General features: G+C 37.1%; 1 protein-coding gene and 3 long non-coding RNA genes across 8 annotated transcripts in view; 2 read left to right on the top strand and 2 right to left on the bottom strand.

The window, feature by feature from the left end:
* The window catches only part of LOC130013080 (uncharacterized), a 95763-nt gene that overhangs the window by 26202 nt on the left and 48881 nt on the right, over nucleotides 1-20680 (bottom strand). The gene's annotated exons all lie outside the window — the stretch shown is intronic.
* Nucleotides 1148-1976, top strand: LOC130013082 (uncharacterized). The gene is made up of 2 exons (XR_008788411.1): nucleotides 1148-1250; nucleotides 1940-1976. It is a non-coding gene; the product is annotated as an uncharacterized LOC130013082 (long non-coding RNA).
* On the top strand, nucleotides 12123-13961 carry LOC126825361 (E3 ubiquitin-protein ligase TRIM33). Its single transcript, XM_050554964.2, has one exon. It carries the CDS (start codon nucleotides 12422-12424, stop codon nucleotides 13871-13873), a length of 1452 nt encoding a protein of 483 aa, XP_050410921.2. The 5' UTR covers nucleotides 12123-12421; the 3' UTR covers nucleotides 13874-13961.
* LOC126825369 (uncharacterized) lies at nucleotides 15716-19365 on the bottom strand. The gene is made up of 6 exons (XR_008788410.1): nucleotides 18964-19365; nucleotides 17422-17578; nucleotides 17207-17237; nucleotides 16832-16947; nucleotides 16615-16701; nucleotides 15716-16122 (listed from the first exon to the last, which is right to left on the bottom strand). It is a non-coding gene; the product is annotated as an uncharacterized LOC126825369 (long non-coding RNA).

The raw sequence follows: 20680 nt of genomic DNA, 5'->3' as shown, positions 1-20680 counted from the left end.
AGCGTGGCGTTCTCGGCACAGTACCAGGCGGCGATAACTTAGCGTGCCGTTCTCGGCAAAGTACCAGGCCGCTATAAATGTCAAGAAATTGACCTGTTTACATTACCCTAAAATAACTGATTTCAGAGCCAGTGGAACTCTTCACAGAAAAGTTAATTTCAGTCCCTATGCAAAGCAAATTACCCAAATGTCAAAGTTCGGGGGAAAAAAACCGGTCAAGGTTAGTTTGGCGCATGCGCAGTAATCGGTACTGAAACCGTGCTCAGGCTGGATAGCGTTTACACTACGAAAATTTAACTGTGCGTGTCTGGCACGCTTAAAATTTGTAATGTAAACGAGGTTATTGAGTCAATTTGTGTGGTTTCAAATCCCCGCTTGAATGTGACAAGGAGTAGGGTCACTTGACCACCAGGGCTTGCCCACCCCACCCCTCTGTGGATGATATGTTGGTCTACTTACCATTTCTTCGTACCGTACATGTATATACCCTAGCAGTGTATATCGTATATACCCTAGCAGTGTATATCGTATATACCCTACCAGTGTATATCGTATATACCCTACCAGTGTATATCCTACACAATCCAAAAGTTTAGTCTACTAAGGCCTAATTCTTTCCCCATTTTCATTGGCCTATCCAATTAGCCATTGAATTGAACCTTATTTCATTCATTCATTCCTTTATCCTTACATATTGTCCATTTGATATCCTTATTATTGTTCTGTTATCCTTAATGTATATTTAGTTGTTACTGGTGAAACATCCCCAGCTTGAATTGCAGGATAAAAATGTTTGGTAAGAACAACTGTTGAGTCGTTCAGATGGAACAATATGGTAGCACATTATAAAGATCATTTGACAGTTGGAAATCATAGCACCACTGTCCTGGAACAATTTAACTCATGGAACATTAAATGGCATACATGTAGGCCTGTGTCTGTTTTATTAGCCGGAGAGGGGCATGGAATGTAGGATATTGAATTAAATACCAGTTCTTCTCATTATAACAATACCTGGACATATGGCATCTGTCAGATATATATACCTGGCAGGTGTCCCTAACAGGTGTGCCTTAACAAAATATTTATAGACGTGTGACTCTAAATATTCTACTGATGAATGAATCTTTTTTTTTTCAGTCTGCATTGTTTAATTTCCAGAGTTTATTAACGGTTTTATTATTATTGATATGTACCTGTAATTACCTGAGATCTATCATACCTAGTATCATTGATAGAAATAAAACAGGGTGAGTACTGTCAATAGATCTATTGTCTTTCCTCAACAGGATCCACATGGAGTAGGATGTTGGCTCGCTAACCTTCAGGTCTCATGTTTGATCCCTGCGTGGCCGAGAAAGTTCATCAGGATTTTCCGGTGTGGTTCCCCCTTGTCAGTGATGTAGGACAGTGGGCCTTGTCATTCGGATGGGACGAGAAACCGAGATCCCATGTACACATTGGCGGGCACGTAAAAAAGAACCCTTGACAGTTGGAATTCAAAATAAGAGTAGGCACACAGTATGACGTATACCTGGCTGTTTTCATTAGCCCATTAGGAGTGGAACAGTAGGACGTTAAACCTCATTTCCTCAGTAACTTTGCAATGTTTATAGGGGAATTGGATGGCCGAATGTTTTCGATTCTCCGGTGTTGTACAAGGAGTAGGGTCGCCTGTCCAACCTCATGGGTTTTCTGCGGGTCCTCCTGGTTCCTCCCATTGCTAAAGACCCCTATGCGCAAGAGAATTATTGAAATAAAATTGAACCATATGTTAGTCCCGAAATGACCTAGTTTATGTGAGTGGACCTTATACACCATTTCTCTCTCTTGAAAATTTAATAATATTTTTTTAATTTGTTTATAAGTGTTTACTTAACTGTACTTTTTACATGAATGTTTTAAAATCATTGTAGACATCATCCTTTTCTTATTTCAGTTTTCTAGGAATATTTTGGAAATTTGCAAGAATAGGTAAGTCTCTATTAGACCGAGAACAAATTGCAAAAGAATTTCTTTCACTGGAATCTAGTAAAGGGATGTCTTAAGGACTCCCAACTCAAAATTGTCCGCTGAAACCCTATAGCGTTTTTCATAATTAGCATAAATCCAAGATGGCCGCCAATTGGACTTTCTGGCCTCCATATCTTGGAAACGGCTCGTTTTAGGGCAATACATGTATTATCATTAGATACAAAAGTGATATCAACGAATCGGAAAAAACGGTTATCATGACGCCAGCAGGCCATGGTGTGACGTCATGACGGCATTGTGACGTAATGACGTCACACTGACGTTATTTTGACGTCAAAACACTTAGTCCGGAAGAACTATGGCTGAATCTCGAAGTTGTACACAAAGATTTTTTTTTTTTATGATTAATTTTAGTAGCCTATGGTGTCCTCTTTTTAAGAATATGCCGATTGAACCTGGGTCACCCTTGTGGGGTCCGTCAGATATTACAAGAGTCTGGAATGGTTCTGCAAATCTTTAATACTGGAAACTTATAATAACAATCTACATAGACTTAGAGGACCGCGGATAGCCGACTAGTACCTTATGCTACTAAGTCGGATAGACCTAAATGACTGACGTATCAAGTAAAATCACATATTTATATGGAATTACTTCTAATCACTTGGCTAGATCAAGTGTTGACATAAATAAGCATTGATGTAATAATGTACAATATAAGAAATAAAACAATGGTAAATAAAACAATTAATAGATTAATCATACGATTGGCATGTTCACCAGGCAGACGGTATTGTCAGTTACTTTCTATCTATAACAGTATTTTATAAACAATAAGGGATTATAATAAATTAACATGTCATTAGGATTACATAACATTTCACCCTTGGCTAGTCACCTTTTAATAGCACACATACAACTAATGTTTTAAAGGAATAGAATAGTTTGAAGGCCTTCACTTTTAAAATTAATAATACATTATCTTAAATATTCAAGATTTAACTTATAACATATAACTACTATAACCTGCACGGTTATAATACACATTGAGCTTTTTAAACAGAGAAATCCAACACCGTTTGACGTCAATTTTTATTATGAATTAATACGATGACATTGTGATTCAATTTAATTATTGATGCAAAGCATTAATTTTGATAGCACAATTATGACACTTTTCTCACAATAAATGTTGTTTTACAAAAAGTTGTTTTACAAAAAAAAATTTTATGTAGCTGAGCAGGGGGGGTGGGGGGTTGCACCCCCTCCCTCCTCTGGATCCGCCCCTGTAACCGTATGTTTTTGGGGCCAAGGAATACACCAAAATCATCCATTATGTTGTGGGGTGATTAGATGATAGTAAAATGCAAAATGCCAGACAATATGGCCCTTTAACTCGATAGTGGCAGTTTGGAGAATAATTATTTCACCGAACCAAACCATATTTATGCACATAGAAGCATATGATTGAAACAACAACACTACATACATGCCTAACAGGGGGTCCAGGGCCACATGGGACGGCCCTTAAAAGAAGGGCACAATCTGTGTTTTGATCATTTAAAAAAGCAAATTCTACCTGCAAAATACGAAAATACCCCCACAAAACTAGGTAATATTCAGTTTAATCCTTTAGTCGTGTGTCTGGTTGCAACATTCGACTTCACAGGTGCTAAATACTATACATTCTAAGGCATCCCTAGTGCAGCTACAAGCAAGCGTACTATTTGGGGCGTCACTCGTGCATCCGCATTTGATGAGCCACAGGAGCAATTTGACGGATTGTAATGTTCTCAATTTAGTCTCCTTAACCCGGCAATACAGTTCTGAATCAAGTTCGGGTGGATTGCGATCTTCCATAATAGCATGGTAGTGACATCATTTTACTTTCCATGCGAATGCATCATTCATTGGAGCAAGACTACATGGTTTAAATGTGGATGATGACGATATATTTCCAGTTTCGGATGCCTATACCCTCCAGCGTGTTTCAGGCGTCGATTTGCAAGAGCTCTGTCCTTAACAAGCTGACAAGAATCACGTCACAATGGAATCCCCAATCAAAGAAGAAACAACCGTTGACATTGGAATCACCAATCAAAGAAGAAACAACTGTTGACATGTCAATTATCATTGGAATCTTGTCAGCCCATACTCTTACTCGATATGACACGGTTGCATGCTGCTACAGCTTTGGAAGTGGGGAGAGGTTGATTGTATTCTCTTTCTCACTCGGAGTAGTAGAATCGGTGCTTACCCGGGCCACTGTACATGTATTTATGTCAGCTTGTTAAGGACAGAGTTCTAGCAAATCGATGCCTGAAACACGCTGGTGGGTATGGACATCTAAAAGTCATCATCCCCACTCAAACATGGTAGTCTTGCTCAATGAATGATGCATTTACAAGGAACGTAAAAATAGCTCATCAACAAGCCATTGCTGGGTGAAGGATACTAAATTGATAACACTACAACCGGCCAACTTGCTCTGGGGTCTGTCATGTGTCTCATCAGATGCGGATACAAGAATGACACCTCATGCAGTACGCTTGCTTGTAGATGCACTACGGATGGCTTAGAATTTTGTGCTTGTACTGCCTTAGGTTGCAGCCAGAAATACGACCAAAGGATTAAACTGAATATTGCCTAGTTTGTTTTTTTTTTGGGGGGGGGGGAGGTATTTTCGTGTTTTGTGGGTAGAATTTGTTTGTTTAAATGTTCACAGAACAGCTTGTGCCCTCCTTTTCAAGGCCGGCCCATGTGGCCCTAGAGAGCCCCTAATAGGCATGTATTCACTCATATGCTCCTTTATCCAGAAATATGTAGTTTGTCTATATAGATATAGTTTGGTTTGGTGAAATAAAGGCCCATATTGTCTGGCATTTTAGATTTTACTATCATCTAATCACCCCACAACATAATGAATGATTTCAGTGTATTCCTTGACCCGAGTAACAAACGTTTAGACCCCAAAATTATCGTCCCAGAATAAATACTATGGGAGTTATGGGGGATTATTTGAAATGGCGGCCGTCTTGGACACCATCTTGAATTTCGCAAAACGCTCAAGATTCTGAAAGAGGACACCATAGGCTACTAAAATCAATCCTAAAAAAACTTTATAGACATTTTCCAGATTCACTCGAAATATTGAGGTTTGACGACCAGACAAACTGCTTTGATACCGAATAAGCGGGTTTGATGTGAGTTCTGGTGTCTTAGAGAACTAAGAATAAGCGGGCTGAGAACTAGTGTGTTTTTGTAACACTGACTGACTGGAATGGAATCCAATCTGGTGGGTGAAATTCTATCTGCACTGTACATGCACATGAGCATTAGGGGTAACCGAAATATCCAACCGGTGAAGCTGAGCAGCCTGATTGATTACATTCTGGTGGCGAGCCTGACAACATCCCCACCATTATTTAGGTTATTGTCGCAAATTATGCACGTATCCACATATTCAAAAAATTAGCAAAAAAAAAAGTTTCAAATATCTGGGAAAAAAACCAGACTGGATTGCAAGCCAATCACCAGAGCTTGACACAATGGTTCTCAACCCTTTTTTGCCAACGGCACACCTTGGAACACATGAAAAAATAACGGCACACCTGGCTAAATATATGTGAAAAATATTTGAATTTTGCAAATTAAAACATGGCAAGTCACAGACAGCATACAAGTCATAGACACAGACTAGTCATAGACAAATAGAATGACTCAAATAAAAAAAACCCCCACAGCTATGAACTTACCAGTGAATACTCATTTGGGATCATGTGGTTTTTCCCATTTTCTTAGTGTGTCGTTCAAATTTTCGCGGTTCACTTTCGAAGATCTCGCGGCATACCTGTGTGTCGCGGCACACTGGTTGGGAATCACTGGCTTAACAACATCCCCACTATTATTAGGTTATTGCCGCCAATTGTGCACGTATCCATGGCGAAATACAACTCTTTTCACAAAATTAGCAAAAAAAAGTTTCAAATATCTGGGGGAAACCCAGACTGGATTCCATGCCAATCACAAGAGCGTGACAACATCCCCACCATTATTTAGGTTATTCCCGCAAATTATGCACGTATCCATGGCGAAATAAGACTCTTTTCACAAAATAAGCAAAAGAAAGTTTCAAATATCTGGGGAAACCCCAGACTGGATTCCAAGCCAATCACCAGATTGGATTCCTGTCCAATCAGTCAGTGTCACAAAAACAAACTAGGTCACAGCCCGCTTATTCTGAGTTCTCTAAGACATCAGAACTCACGTCAAACCAGCTTATTCAGTATCAAAGCAGTGTTTTGACGTCAAAATAACGGCAGTGTGACGTCATGACGTCAGGACGTCACACCATGACCTGCTGGCGTTGTGATAATTTTATTTTCCGATTCGTTGATATCACTTTTGTATCTAATGATATTACATTTATTGCTCTAAAACGAGCCGTTTCCAAGATATTGAGGTCAGAAAGTCAAATTGGCGGCCATCTTGGATTTATGCTAATTATGAAAAACGCTACAGGGTTTCAGCGGACAATTTTGAGTTGGGAGTCCTTTAGACATCCCTTTACTAGATTCCAGTAAAAGAAATTCTTTTGCAATTTGTTCTCGGTAGTTTTTTATTTCTCTCCGTCTATATATTGAAATCTACATGTCAATTGTCGTCACCCTCAACACGTCCATCGTCTACATGTCTATTGTTGTCACCTTCAACCCATCCATCTTCTATGTCTATTGTTGTCACCCTCAATCCATCCATCCATCGTCTCTCTCTCTCCCTCTCTCTCTATTGCTGTCCCCCTCAACCCATCCATCGTGTTTAAACTTTAAAGCTATGAAGACAAAAATTTATTTACATCTGTTACTGCCAAAAGCGGGAAGGGGGGGGGGGGAGTGCTGGTTAAACGTGATAAGGTCTGCTATTGTGTCAAGTGGTGTGATTCCTATCCGACCCCCCAATTGTTTTTCTGTGGGGGTGGGGCTGAATATACTTGGACCCCCCACCCACCCCAAATTTACATAGTAGGCCCTATTTATTTACAACAATTATTAGGATTAGTTAAGATTCTATCTGCATAAAACCCATACATATCCCAATATATTGGTGTGATGTTTTTGTTTAACCTCGTAAAATATGCCAAAACAGTGTTTACAGGCCCACACTTGTATATGTATGTGACAAGGAGTAAGGAAGTCTGTTCATCCTTTTGGGTTGTTACCGGTTTCCTCCCACAGCTCAAAGCCTCTATGTGCAAGCAAATTATTGAAATAAAATTGAACCATATATTAGTCCCGAAATGACCTAGTTTGTGTCAAGTGGACTTAAAAACCTCTCTTTACTGTAGAGTCTGATCACTTTAAGAAATCTTATGGATGCTCTATTAATTAAGTGACTCTTGATTTGCACTTTGTATAATAATCATTAATACTAGGAAGAACTTGTGGACGACACAAGAAAACAACATCTAGTTGTTTGGATGGTGTGAAAACCCTTAAGACCAGTTGTGCATGTTAAAGAACCCTTGAAAGTTAGAATTTGATGAAGAGTAGACACAAACGCAGCTCTCAGGGCAAATTTCCTTCCATGGCGTACTGAATGGCTATATATACATTAGCCTAGACGTATGTTAAACCCCATTTTCATTTCCGGTATTAAATTATTTTACATAATAAAGATATTTTACTGTGTTTATATTACATAATCAAGATATTTTACTGTGTTTTTCAGGTGAAAGAAAAAGTCCATATGTAGCTGTTTGTTGTATTTCCATGGCACTGAGTATTTTATTCTGGTCCTGATCCTGTATTTAATATATTAAATCAATGGACTAGTCCTATGTATAAAAGTAAACTAAACCTGATGATTTTATGACTGAGATGTGTTCAACATGGTGGAAGATGTCTGTTTATTTATGGACAGGGTACTCTATTTGTAAAAACATTTTTAGGACTTGATGTATTGATGTAAACAAATGAAGAATGAAATTCATAGAATGAATTACGTAACTCAATTCATCAAATCTTATTTATGGTGTATCGTTAGATCTGGGACTGCCCCTTTAAAATTCATGGCCCCTCCATTTTCTACCGATTCAGTAACAGTTGCCAAAGCATTCTAACATTTTCTAATCTTATTCAAATTACATTTTTATTTTTGTTCCAATTTGGACTACTTCCGTATCCATTTCCTGTTCTGCTTGAAGCCCAGCTTTTAAATGTCATTGTTATTGGTTAATTACATTTTTGCTCAAGACATAACAGCTCCTGATTGGCTAGACAAGACATAACAGCTCCTGATTGGCTAGACAAGACATATTCTAATAACTACCTTGATCTGGTAGTTTTTGCAATAATAATTCAAAATTAGATAATGAAAAAAGAATATAGTAGATTTCAGTCAACTTGATTTATTCTAAGTTATGAGTGTTTGAAGTTTTGACAAGATAATCATGCTACCATAATAATTGTTAATATGTCAGCTATTCATTACATTATTGTATGTATAGGACCTGCTATATATATATATATATATATTTGTACAAACCTAGAAATAAACAACCTATGAACCAATAGGCTACGGAGTACCTGTATATAGAAATATATACTATTCAAAAAAAGTAGGGGATATTTGATTTTTAAGTGTTATTAAAGTCACCTAATGAAACTGACGAAGAAACAAATGACAAAATGAAATGAAGTTCACATTCATCGATTTATTCCAAATGATCGTTAGACTAAGTAAGGCACAGACTGACCATTATAAGGGTAAAATGATACCCGGGGTCAAACAGCAAAGTTACCACAGCATCACAACCAAGTCAGTAACGGGTAAATCCTCCTCTGTTTGCCAAACAAGCATTGATCCGACGTGGCATACTCCTAATGAGACGTCTAAGGTCATTTTGGTCCAGATTGTCCCATTCCTGTTGCAACGCAGCAGCAAGTTCTTGGACATTGGCAGGACGTTGTTGACGTTGACGTAACCTCTGTCCAAGCATGTCCCAGACATGCTCGATGGGGGAGAGGTCGGGACTCAGTGCTGGCCAAGGTAATGTGGTGATGTTCTGTTGTTGGAGGTAACCTGTAACGATCCTGGCCCTGTGACATCTTGCGTTGTCATCCTGGAAGATGAAACGGCGGCCATGACGTCGTGCGAACGGCACAACATGGGCTGCCAAGATGTTGTCCCGGTAGTACTGGCCTGTAACACGCCCTGCAACAACATGTAAAGCCGTTCTTCCAGCAACAGTGATGCCTCCCCACACCATAACAGAACCACCCCCAAATCGATCATGTCTGATGACGTTAACGTCTTGGAAGCGCTCGTTTCGACGACGCCACACCCTCCTACGTCTGTCCAAAAAATCAACAGTGAACCTTGACTCATCTGAAAACATCACATTGCTCCAGCGTCGATTATCCCAGTGTTGACGATCCCTACACCAACGACGTCTTGCCTGAATGTGATGATCTCACAAACAGGGGATCACGCGAGGACGTCGGGCGCGAAGGTGACCCCTATGCAGTCGATTCCGAATCGTCTGGCCACTCACTCTCACACCAGTGTCTGTTTGAAGACGAGCGCTGATCTGATTTGCTGTGATGACACGATTTCTCAAGGCCAAGGTACGGATAAATCGATCCTGGGCTTGAGTTGTCGCCCTTGGTCGACCTGAGCGTGGTCTGTCCTGTACAGATTGTGTATCACGGTATCTGGACCATAGCCTGCTTATGACAGATTGAGAAACATTCATCGTCCGCGCCACAACCGCCTGTGTTGTGCCGATCTGTAGCATGCCAAGGGCACGTAACCTTTCATTTTGGGTAAGCCGACGCATATCAAAATTTGTTTTCTGGTCACTAAAACAATTAAACTGATGTTTCCACCCTGGAATTCAATGCCACAATGACTGTAACATTCAAAGTCAGAGTCGTGCAAATCATGGGTTGGACCCCCATGATGATCCCAAGCATCACCTGCATTCCATGCGGTAGCTATTGGTGCGTTTGGGCGTCACATGTAACTGGAAATGTTTCTTCTGTTAGGTTCTATAGTGACTTTTTTCGTAGTCATTTGCATATTTTAGTATTATGCCCCCAAAATCAAATATCCCCTACTTTTTTTGAATAGTATATATACCAGTAGGCTACTGGGTACCTGTATTATATATCTACTGTGTACCTGTATATATCTACTGTGTACCTGTAGATATCTACTGTTTACCTGCCATTTTGAACTAATATAATGTATAGATATATATAATGAAACAGCTGGGTCAGACAAAATGGTCCAAAGTCTGAATTTATTCCTGGCATTGTCTGTGACTGGTTCCTTATTTTCAGACTTGGTGTATGAATTTTCATTGTACATAATATAATATACACATAAATTGTCTCATATACATATTAATAAATTGAAATACCTATTGATTGTCAACAATTTCCAATAATTACTGACAGAGTTATGCCCCTTGATCATTTTGAAAAATCTTGTGGGCGCTGTAGAGGCTAAAGTTAATACTCGATTGACTTTAAATTTATACACGGCGTTTAAGGCCATGAGATGAAGATGTCTATTGATTTTCAACAAGTTTAAATAATTACTGGGTGGGGGGGTCACGTTGGCTAAGTGGGTAAGATGCTGGGGGTGGGGGGTCATGTTGGCTAAGTGGGTAAGATGCTAGCCTTGAGGTTGGATGTTCGAGCGTGCACGTAAAAGATCCCTTGACAGTTGGAATGTAATATAAGAGTAGGCTGTAGTGCTGTCCGGGCAAAATTTACTTTCGCACACTGTATGGCACATACCTGTCTTCATTAGCCCAGTTTGAAGCAGAACAGTAGGATGTTAAAACCCATTTCGTTTCATTTCAATAATTACTGCCAGAGTTATGGCCCTTGATCAGTTTGAAAAACCTTGTGGACACGCTAGTCCTTAGGACTTTAAATTTATACTTGGGAAGATTATACGGCTCAGTATTTCCCTCTCGCTAAAACTCCTTGTGCTACCTATTTAATATTTTAACTTGATAGATACAGCAACAGTAATGTTAACAAGCACTCATTACCCGTGGTGGGGCGACAGACTGTACAAATGTTCTGTCAACTCTCACAAAACAGGCGGAATTAACATGCAGGCCTCAAGATTCTGTCCCATTTCTTATCCTCACAAATGCCAGGAAATTTAGGCCCAATGCCTACAATTGGGGGAAAATGTGATTATGTTGACATAAATGAGGATCATGTTATATATTAATAAAACATAAATTTCTTGGACTGTCCATCTCTAAATAAGTGTATATGATGCCCCTGGACAACTGTTTTGATTTGTGGCGAGGTGGGTGGGGGGTAGCAGGTGTGCGTGTGTGGAGGCGGCGAGCGGGGGGGGGGGGTAAAATTGGCAGGAAATGAGTTCACGTGGATTTAAATGATGATTTTCTTAGAGCTTGGTAAAAACATGTAATTTGGGGGACCCACTACGGTCTAGATCCGCTACAGCTACAGTTAACTACGTCTAATTACTTTTAATACATTTAACTACGGTCAACTACAGTACGGTCATCCCCCACTATGGTCAACTACAGTACCATCAACCCCCACTATGGTCAACTATATTTACGGTCATCTACAGTATATGGTCAACCACTGTACGGTCATCCCCCAATACTGTCACCTACAGTACGGTCATCCCACACTATGGTCAACTACACAGTACGGTCATCCCCCACTACGGTCAACTTTTAACGTATACTGACTTGATTCATCAGTTCATTTAACACGTGACTAAATATATCCAACACGTGACCTGTTCATAATATTCTAAATATAGATCTAGCGTGAAAGGAAAGTAAAAGTAGAATTTCTGAGAAACTGTAGGATGTTTATTGACCTTGACATCAATCCAATACGATAATAAAAGTTGAATTTCTGAGAAATTGTAGCAAGTTTACTTATGTTGACCGTGACACCATGCCGTATAAATTTACATTGATGTTGATTGAAACAAAACGTGAAATATCACTGACCGTGGAAGTAGAAATATCTCAAATACCCCTTGTATACAGTCTAATACCACATGTATATCTCACGTATACAGTTTGTTTACGTATAAACTGTCACGTAGTTTAATATCACGTGATTGATGACCTCGGGTTCAAGGCAGGATAAAGTGTTCGAGGTGACTCGTGACGTCCATGTTGACTAGAGAGAAGAAGTTGTTGTATTGTTGTGTCAGTGATCTAGTAGACTAGTTACCTGTAAGACTGTAAACTATACAGTTCTAATAGTTTTGATTTTTATACCGTGTTTTATATTGGACTAACTGATTCATTCTGTATTTTATACAACCCGTGGAACAGTAAGACTGTAAACTACACTGTCGTATGTTTGTTATATCTGACTACTGATTGATTCTGTAGTTTTATCCTGTTTCAACTCGTATTGTATTCAACATGGCTAAACAGACAGATAAAGACGTGTGCATGATTTGTTTAAATGATTTTGAAACACCGGTTTTGATAGATTGTCAACATACTTTTTGTTTCATCTGTTTAGAAGATTATGTGAACAAAACCTCTACTAAAGATCAGTTCCAATGTCCATTATGTCGGTGTCTTATAGACGGGGGTATACAGCGTTTTAAACCTAAACTAAACATTGACGACAATTCTACTATTCCACAATGTGATGTATGTACTGAAGATACATGTCAATATTTTTGTCGAGACTGTGATCAATATTTATGTAAATCATGTAAAACTATCCACGGTAAGTTGAAAAGTAGTGAAGACCATATTGTTTGTCGATATGATGAAAAACAAGTCTGTCAACAATCAAACGAACCAATGAAGGAAAAGGCACCAGTCACTTCCGTCACACATCCGAAAGATTTCTGTCCAAACCATGAAGGAAAGAAAGTAAAAATTTACTGTAAAGATTGTTCACTAGCCGTGTGCTTGAATTGTCTCGTGACCGATCATAACGGACATAATTTGTTAGATTTACGGAAGGATGAAGTCAGACAAAATATTAGACACGATTTAAAAACACTGAATGATGATTTAGAAAAACAAATTACCTATTTTCAGAAACATTATGATAATTTAAATAGTAAATTGATTGAAGTAAAAAACTGCACAAAAACAGAATGTGACAAAGTAGATGCACAGGTGGATAAAATCTGCTCCGAATTTCGTAAAATTGGAGAAAATATTAAAAAGGAAATGCAGAAAACTAGTGAACAAGAAGAATCCAAATTTGGGAAATTAATGGAGGACATTAAAAGACTAACCGAAGATTTAAAAGCTAGTGTTAAATATTCAGTGAATGTTTTAGAAGATTCGTCTGTTGTTCAAGTTCTACAAAGATTACCTAAAGTTAGACAGGAGAAAGATGAAAGTTGTTGTAGAAAATTGGATATACCTGATGTAAGATATTCAACATTTCAAGTAGCAGAGATAGATAAAACTTTGTTAACTAATCAACTTGGTAAAATTGTAAGTTGTCATCAGAATATGATTGAAGATGTTTTTAATGTGGATACTGTGCAAGGTGATGATGGTTGGTATTATGGTAAACAACATGTAGTTTCAGGTTTTACATGGCGTATCTCTGTGCTCTCATCATCATCATTACATGTTAGATTATACCTGAAAGACGTAGAAGATAAAAGTATTACATCATGTAATGTTGACATCACATATAAAGTTATAAATAAAACAGATGATAGACAATCTGTAGTTAAACAATGTAATGGGACTGTTAGACCTGGTGATTCTACCTGTTTAACTGATCTTATTGACTGGAAGAGATTCAGTAATCCTGTCAGTGGATTTATTGATGATCATAGAAACTTTACAATTCAAACAACATTTAATAAAATAACTAACATTGTACCAGATTAATAATTAGGTTACTGTTATTCTGATTAAAACTATTAACTTATGACCAATGTTCCTTTACAATTAAAGTAATAAATAATAATTGAACTTCTATCTGAATTATGTTTAGATAATCTACTCATTATCATGCAAGGGAGATAACCTGTTTTCTCGCGGACTCCGCAATATTCAATGCTATTAGTTGACCCAAATGTTTTCAATATATATTGATGACTCGTGTAACCAAAGCTAGAAAATAAATTCAATTTTAAAATCGATTCGGCCTCTATCGCTCACCCTTTAATGCAAGGGAAAAGTTCGGGAAAAAACTCTACCCACGTGCAACACTGAGAAAATGGGGTCAAGTGACTGTACTCATGAGTATCGTTATAAATTCCAGTTTGTCCACAGTTAATACTTATTCTGATAAATACTACATGAACGTAACGTATTTAACACCAAAAACACTTCAATGTATTCCAGGCGTGTGGGGTTTTTGACCAGTATAACACCCATGACGTCATAGTTTGGGGCCTAAAAATGGCGGTCGAAAGTGTAAATGACGTTTCGTGAATAAATATTCCTGGTAGTGTTTCGTTTGATTGAACCTAATCCCATTGACCAAAAATTATGATTGGTCAATACTGGGACCAACAACCAGTACAATTTGTGTCCCAAATTATGATTGGTCAATACTGGGACCAACAACCAGTACAATTTCTGTCCCAAATTATGATTGGTCAATACTGGGACCAACAACCAGTACAATTTGTGTCCCAAATTATGATTGGTCAATACTGGGACCAACAACCAGTACAATTTCTGTCCGACATTATGATTGGTTAATACTGGGACCAACAACCAGTACAATTTGTGTCCCAAATTATGATTGGTTAATACTGGGACCAACAACCAGTACAATTTCTGTCCCAAATTATGATTGGTCAATACTGGGACCAACAACCAGTACAGTAAAAAAAAATCAATCGGGATTCTCCAGTGCCTTCTCCAGGGAATAGAAACCACACCAATTGACTCAATGACAGATCTTCACGTGCACGTGTTAAACCACAGGACCACCCAACCCTGACCCTACAATTTATTATAATGGAGTCAATATTTCTTCATTATTCAAGTTACACACGGCTGAAAAGTTTGTTTATTTGGTTGTAATTTGGTCTATTTGAAGACAAACAAAATGAAATGAAATTGGGTTTAACGTCCTACAGTTCTGCTCCGAACTGGGCTAATGAAGACGGGCATACACCATACAGTGTGCTATGAGGGAAATTTTGCCCGGGCAGCGGCGCTACGGCATACTCTTATATCGAATTCCAACTGTCAAGGGATCTTTTATGTGCACGCCAATGTGTACACAGGATATCATTTTTTCGTCCAATCCAAACTACTTGACAACTATCCTTGTCAGGCCCTCTGGCTTGCATCAGTGACATGGGGGAACCACGCCAGAAAATATGGAAGAACTTTCTCGGCCAATGCTGGGATCGAACACCCTACCTCCAGGCTAGCGAGCCAGTGTCTTACCCACTTAGCCACCGTGATTCCCAATTGAAGACAAACACATAAAATAGTAATGCTGATGTCAACCGCCGTGATCCCACTGGTTTATAGCTCACACAATCAACTTGGCAAAACATGAACAGAAACTGATCATCATCGAACTTAGTCAAGGTATGGATTTAATAGAACTATTAATCAAGTCTCCACACCATTATCAAACTTAGTCAAGGTATGGATATAATTGAACTAATTATACTCCAGCAGGTATAAAATTAATTATCTCTACTTAGCCTAAGCAGAAACAACTAATCACAAACATTCACCTAATAAACAACAACAAGTTGGGACATTCAACATGGCGTCTTAGATACAAACAAACAAACATGTTAATACAATATATTCTATTATATTAGCAGTAGTATATTCATGTGATATATACAATATTAGGTTATGTTTAATACACAACATTATGCCTGTATTATATACAAATTATACAATTAATACACAACATTATGTCTGAATCGTAAACAATGGCTACCTCCTATTATTACAGTTGTTCTCTCAAATTTCAGTATCAAGCACATTAGAAACTGATTGAAATGTCTGATAAATAAACCAGATACAAACAGTTATGTACTATTCTGTCTGATAAATAAGTCTACAAAACACTGAACAAATCTTCAGGATCTATATTAGATACATTAGAATTATTAGAACTACTTTTACTCATCCGACCTCGACCACCATCATAGCTAAAAATATAAATATATATATATTATATAAATTATATGAATGATTGACATTAAATAATATAAAATGGGGTTTAACGTCCTACTGTTCTGCTCCGACAGGGCTAATGTAGATTGTAGCACAAATTAGAAATTTGCTCGATTCTGATTGTTCGAAAAGTGTAGTTGGGTGGTCTAGTACAACCAGGGATTCGAAACCACGCCAGTTGACTCAATGACAGACCTTATGATACAACATGCAAATGCGAACCATTATAAATTACCCCTCATTGGATGTATTTCTAGTTATTTTAGATAAATTATGTTTATAACAGTAATTACCTCTCATTGGACGTATTTCTAGTTATTTTAGGTAAAACAGGTTTATATCATTAATTACCTCTCATTGGATGTATTTCTAGTTACTTTAGGTAAAATAGGTTTATAACATTAATTACCTGTCATTGGATGTATTTCTAGTTATTTTAGGTAAAATAGGTTTATAACATTAATTACCTCTCATTGGATGTATTTCTAGTTACTTTAGGTAAAATAGGTTTACTTGGTGTCGCTGTTCTTACACTTCCTCTCTTTCTAGCTGACCTTAAAAATACAACATAATAACCATAATATTCACATATAGTTACCATAACAACCATCTGACTCAACACTGAAACCCTAGTGTATGAGTAATCTATCTGTTTAGTTAAACCCTACTGTGTATAAATTCTACCTTTTAACTATCGTAGAAGATGATGATGTAATCTCGTCATCCCCTAAATCTAACGATGAATCTAGATCACCAGTTTTACGGCCCACATTCTTTCTCTGACGTTTAGGTGGTGGCGTCTAAAATAAATAAATAATATCACTTTATATAGTACTTTGAATAGGTTTTCATCATTCAATAAATATTGATTATTGATATCATGTAATATTCAAAAATAAACAGAATACTGAAAGGGAAGTAACTCTATTAGTAAGTGCAGGAGGACCGCACTACACGCAAAACAAAAATCTACAAGATAAACCTGCAGACAAGACAGAAAATAGACATTGCACCAAATAAGCAAACATCAAATCCAGTGAATGATTTTATATAACCTACCTCTTCCTCATCTGTATTTTCTTCTTTATCGCTAGAAAATAAAAACAATGGTGATCAAACACAGACTCTACAAAATCTAAATTTTATCAAATAATGGGACTACTGCTGGCTTTCAGTAACAAATCATCAATATTGTAGGTGTTCAATAATTAAGGTCTATTTATGTAGCCAGGTACATGTAATGGCCAGGTGTTCAATAATTAAGGTTTATTTACCTTTCTTCTTTATTTGTTTCAACCTGTTGTTCTCTGTTTTGTCTTCCATTTCGGTCAGGTGTTCAATAATTAAGGTTTATTTACCTTTCTTCTTTATTTGTTTCAACCCGTTATTCTCTGTTTTGTCTACCATTTCGAGTAGAATTCGACTGTGACACTGTAAAATGTAAAATATAATCTTATCATCTTCATTTCTATTTTTATATTTTTTAAACCAATGTGTTTATACATGTCTCATACATGTTTTGTTTGCTATGTCTGTGTTCTGCTGTGCAGTTTTCCTGAACAGCCTATTAAAAGCAGACGAAACAAATCAGAATACTTTCAAAAGAATATTTTTTTTTCTGGTAATGTTAATACCAGACTGGCTAATGCAGTTGGCAGGTCATACGACCACTGGTTAATACCAGTTATCATGCTATTGTTCACAATTGATACCGGACTGGCTGTCCTACAGTTATATCATGCTATTGTTCACAATTGATACCAGACTGGCTGTCCTACAGTTATATCATGCTATTGTTCACAATTGATACCAGACTGGCTGTCCTACAGTTATATCATGCTATTGTTCACAATTGATATTATTTTTCCTTTTGTACCAAAGAACCAGACAAATCTACCCTTGGGCACCTCAACCCTTTTTACCTTGTTAAAGATTTTAGTACTATAGACCAAACACAAAAATTATTTTTCTAAGATACTGCTACATCATTTAAAGAGAGCCTACCACCTGTTTTAATTTTAAATAAAGAACAATACAAATGGTCTCATTAATTATCGCATCAAATTGTTTTCTCCGGGTAAACTTGAATGGAAATGCATAAACATTGTAGGCTCAATTACCAAGTAAGCATCCCTGATAAATGTTATTGACAATAATACTGGATAATCATACATTTAACAACATGTATCAGATATTTAGGAAGGAATATATTGTTTTTGTATGACCTGATGATCAAGGGTGAAATAAACAGTATAAAGGGTGAGTTTTAGGTCACTAGGTCTGTTATTAAGTCAAGAGACATGAATCCCATATGTTAGTCTCAATATGATCAAGTCAGGGTGTACTTTAGATCACTAGGCCTGTTATTAAGTCAAGAGGCATGAATAATCTCAGGGTTTTTCTGCAGGTCCTTTGGTTTCCTCCTGTTGTTAAACAAACAGGTGAATTATTAACATGAGAGCACCATATGTTAGTCTCAACATGATCTAGTCAGTGTTAAGTTGATGTTAGTCTCAACATGACTTAGTCAGTGTTAAGTTGATGTTAGTCTCAACATGACCTAGTCAGTGTTAAGTTGATGTTAGTCTCAACATGACCTTATACATGAGCAAGTTTCCAAAAGAATAAGAAATACAGATTTTAATTCCTTCATTTATACCCTCAGAAATAAAATGGGGTTTAACATCCTACTTTAACAGGAGACCTCCAGGTAAACGAGCCAACGTTTCACCCACTGAGCCACCGTGGCTCCCCATGTATATGCTGGGTGTGAAATAAAGATTTAGTCATCATAAATAAAACGGAATAAGTGTTACCTGATGTTCCATCATCTTTCTCATTATCATCACCTGTAATAACACATCAAATATAGCACGAGTTAGTGAGCGCTTGATGTATATGTTGATAAACTTGATCGTGCAACAGTTTCTGACTTAAAAACCACGGAAAAAAACTAGGGCAGTGGATAATCCAATAATTTATTGGGCTTCGATATTTGTAATAAACAGTCAGCGATTAAAGACAGCATCGTCTTGTATATGCAATGAATTCTCCTCCGGCTTCGCACCTGTTGCTAGGTACCGAGACAGCTAAGTCACTTGACACAACAATGACCTCTTTTGATCAATTTTTTATAGCAGGGGTATTCCCTGACAATTACAATGTTTTGAGAAGGATTTGAAGCAAAATTATAATAAATTAATTGATTTGAATATGTTTTTAAAAGTAATATAAAAATATTTTTTAACTGAAAATAATTATATGTAATATAAAAATCATTCATATTTGAGTCAAACTCATAAATCTAATAACAACTTGAGTCATATTAAAATATTCCCTGTAAACAAATTATTATACCATATGTTAATTGTGAAATGATCTTGTTAGTTTCAAGTGGATGTTAAACCCTAAAGTCTCTCTTACCTGAACCATTTTCTATTAAATTTCTTATTTTTTCTTTTTTACTATTTAATATGGCCACAAACTAAAAATAAAAGATATTTATGTAGATGATAATAATTAACCGGGAGATCCTGACTTTGATCTTGGTGTTTGTCGAGAAGGTTTCTTGAGATTTTCCAGGATGCTTTCCTCATGTCACTGGTTCAGTAAGGAAAAGGATGAAAACTGGTGGTCCATTGAGTACGAGATGGTGTCCACATTAAAGAAGATCCAACAACTCGAACTTGATCAAGAGTAGGCAGAAACTACACTGTCCTGTAAAAATTACCATCACTAGAAGGCTTGATTTTGCTTTAACTCTGTAATCTTATCAAGTCTTTCACGTAATACCCTGCATATTTCATCATTAATTGTAGGTCGCCATGTCTGATTTGAGTGTTTATGTGTCCCGACCTCTGATTGCACAACGCTACTGTTCATGTGTGTGCAGTAAAGGGAGATAATGGCTAGATGTTGTAAAACTTGCAGTCATTGCTTCAGGAACATGGTGCTGTCCAGTCAAAATTTCTGTCCATTAAACCAATTTTCCTCCTTCAATAACCCGTGGTACAGGAACGTTAGACAGTAAACCATTTTTAGTTTTATTCTAACCCTAACCCTCAATAACCCGTGGTACAGGAACGTTGGACGGTAAACCTTATTTAGTTTTATTCTAACCCTAACCCTCAATAACACGTGGTACAGGAACGTTAGACGGTAAACCATTTTTAGTTTTATTCTAACCCTAACCCTCAATAACACGTGGTACAGGAATGTTAGACAGTAAACCTTATTTAGTTTTATTTAATAAAATATTTAAAACTAAAATTAAGAATCAGTATTTTTTATTGTGTCTTTTATTACAAAAATACAAATGATAAATCATTCATACTTGGATGACATGTTATTTACCTTTGAAAATAAATCTTTTTCCATTTCTTCTTTTGCAGCAATACATTTTTCTAGCCTCTATAAAAGAAAAGTTGAAATTGGAAACAAACCTACAGAGCTGTTATTTTTTGTCATTGGGAAGAATTGTCATATGGTTAAAAAATATTTCAATAATTCACTTGCACGTAAGTGTCTTTAATA

This window comes from Patella vulgata, chromosome 6 (assembly GCF_932274485.2).
Source record: "Patella vulgata chromosome 6, xgPatVulg1.2, whole genome shotgun sequence".
Lineage (NCBI taxonomy): Eukaryota > Metazoa > Mollusca > Gastropoda > Patellidae > Patella > Patella vulgata.
Note: the sequence above shows the minus strand (reverse complement) of the source record. Positions and strands in the feature narration are given on the sequence as shown.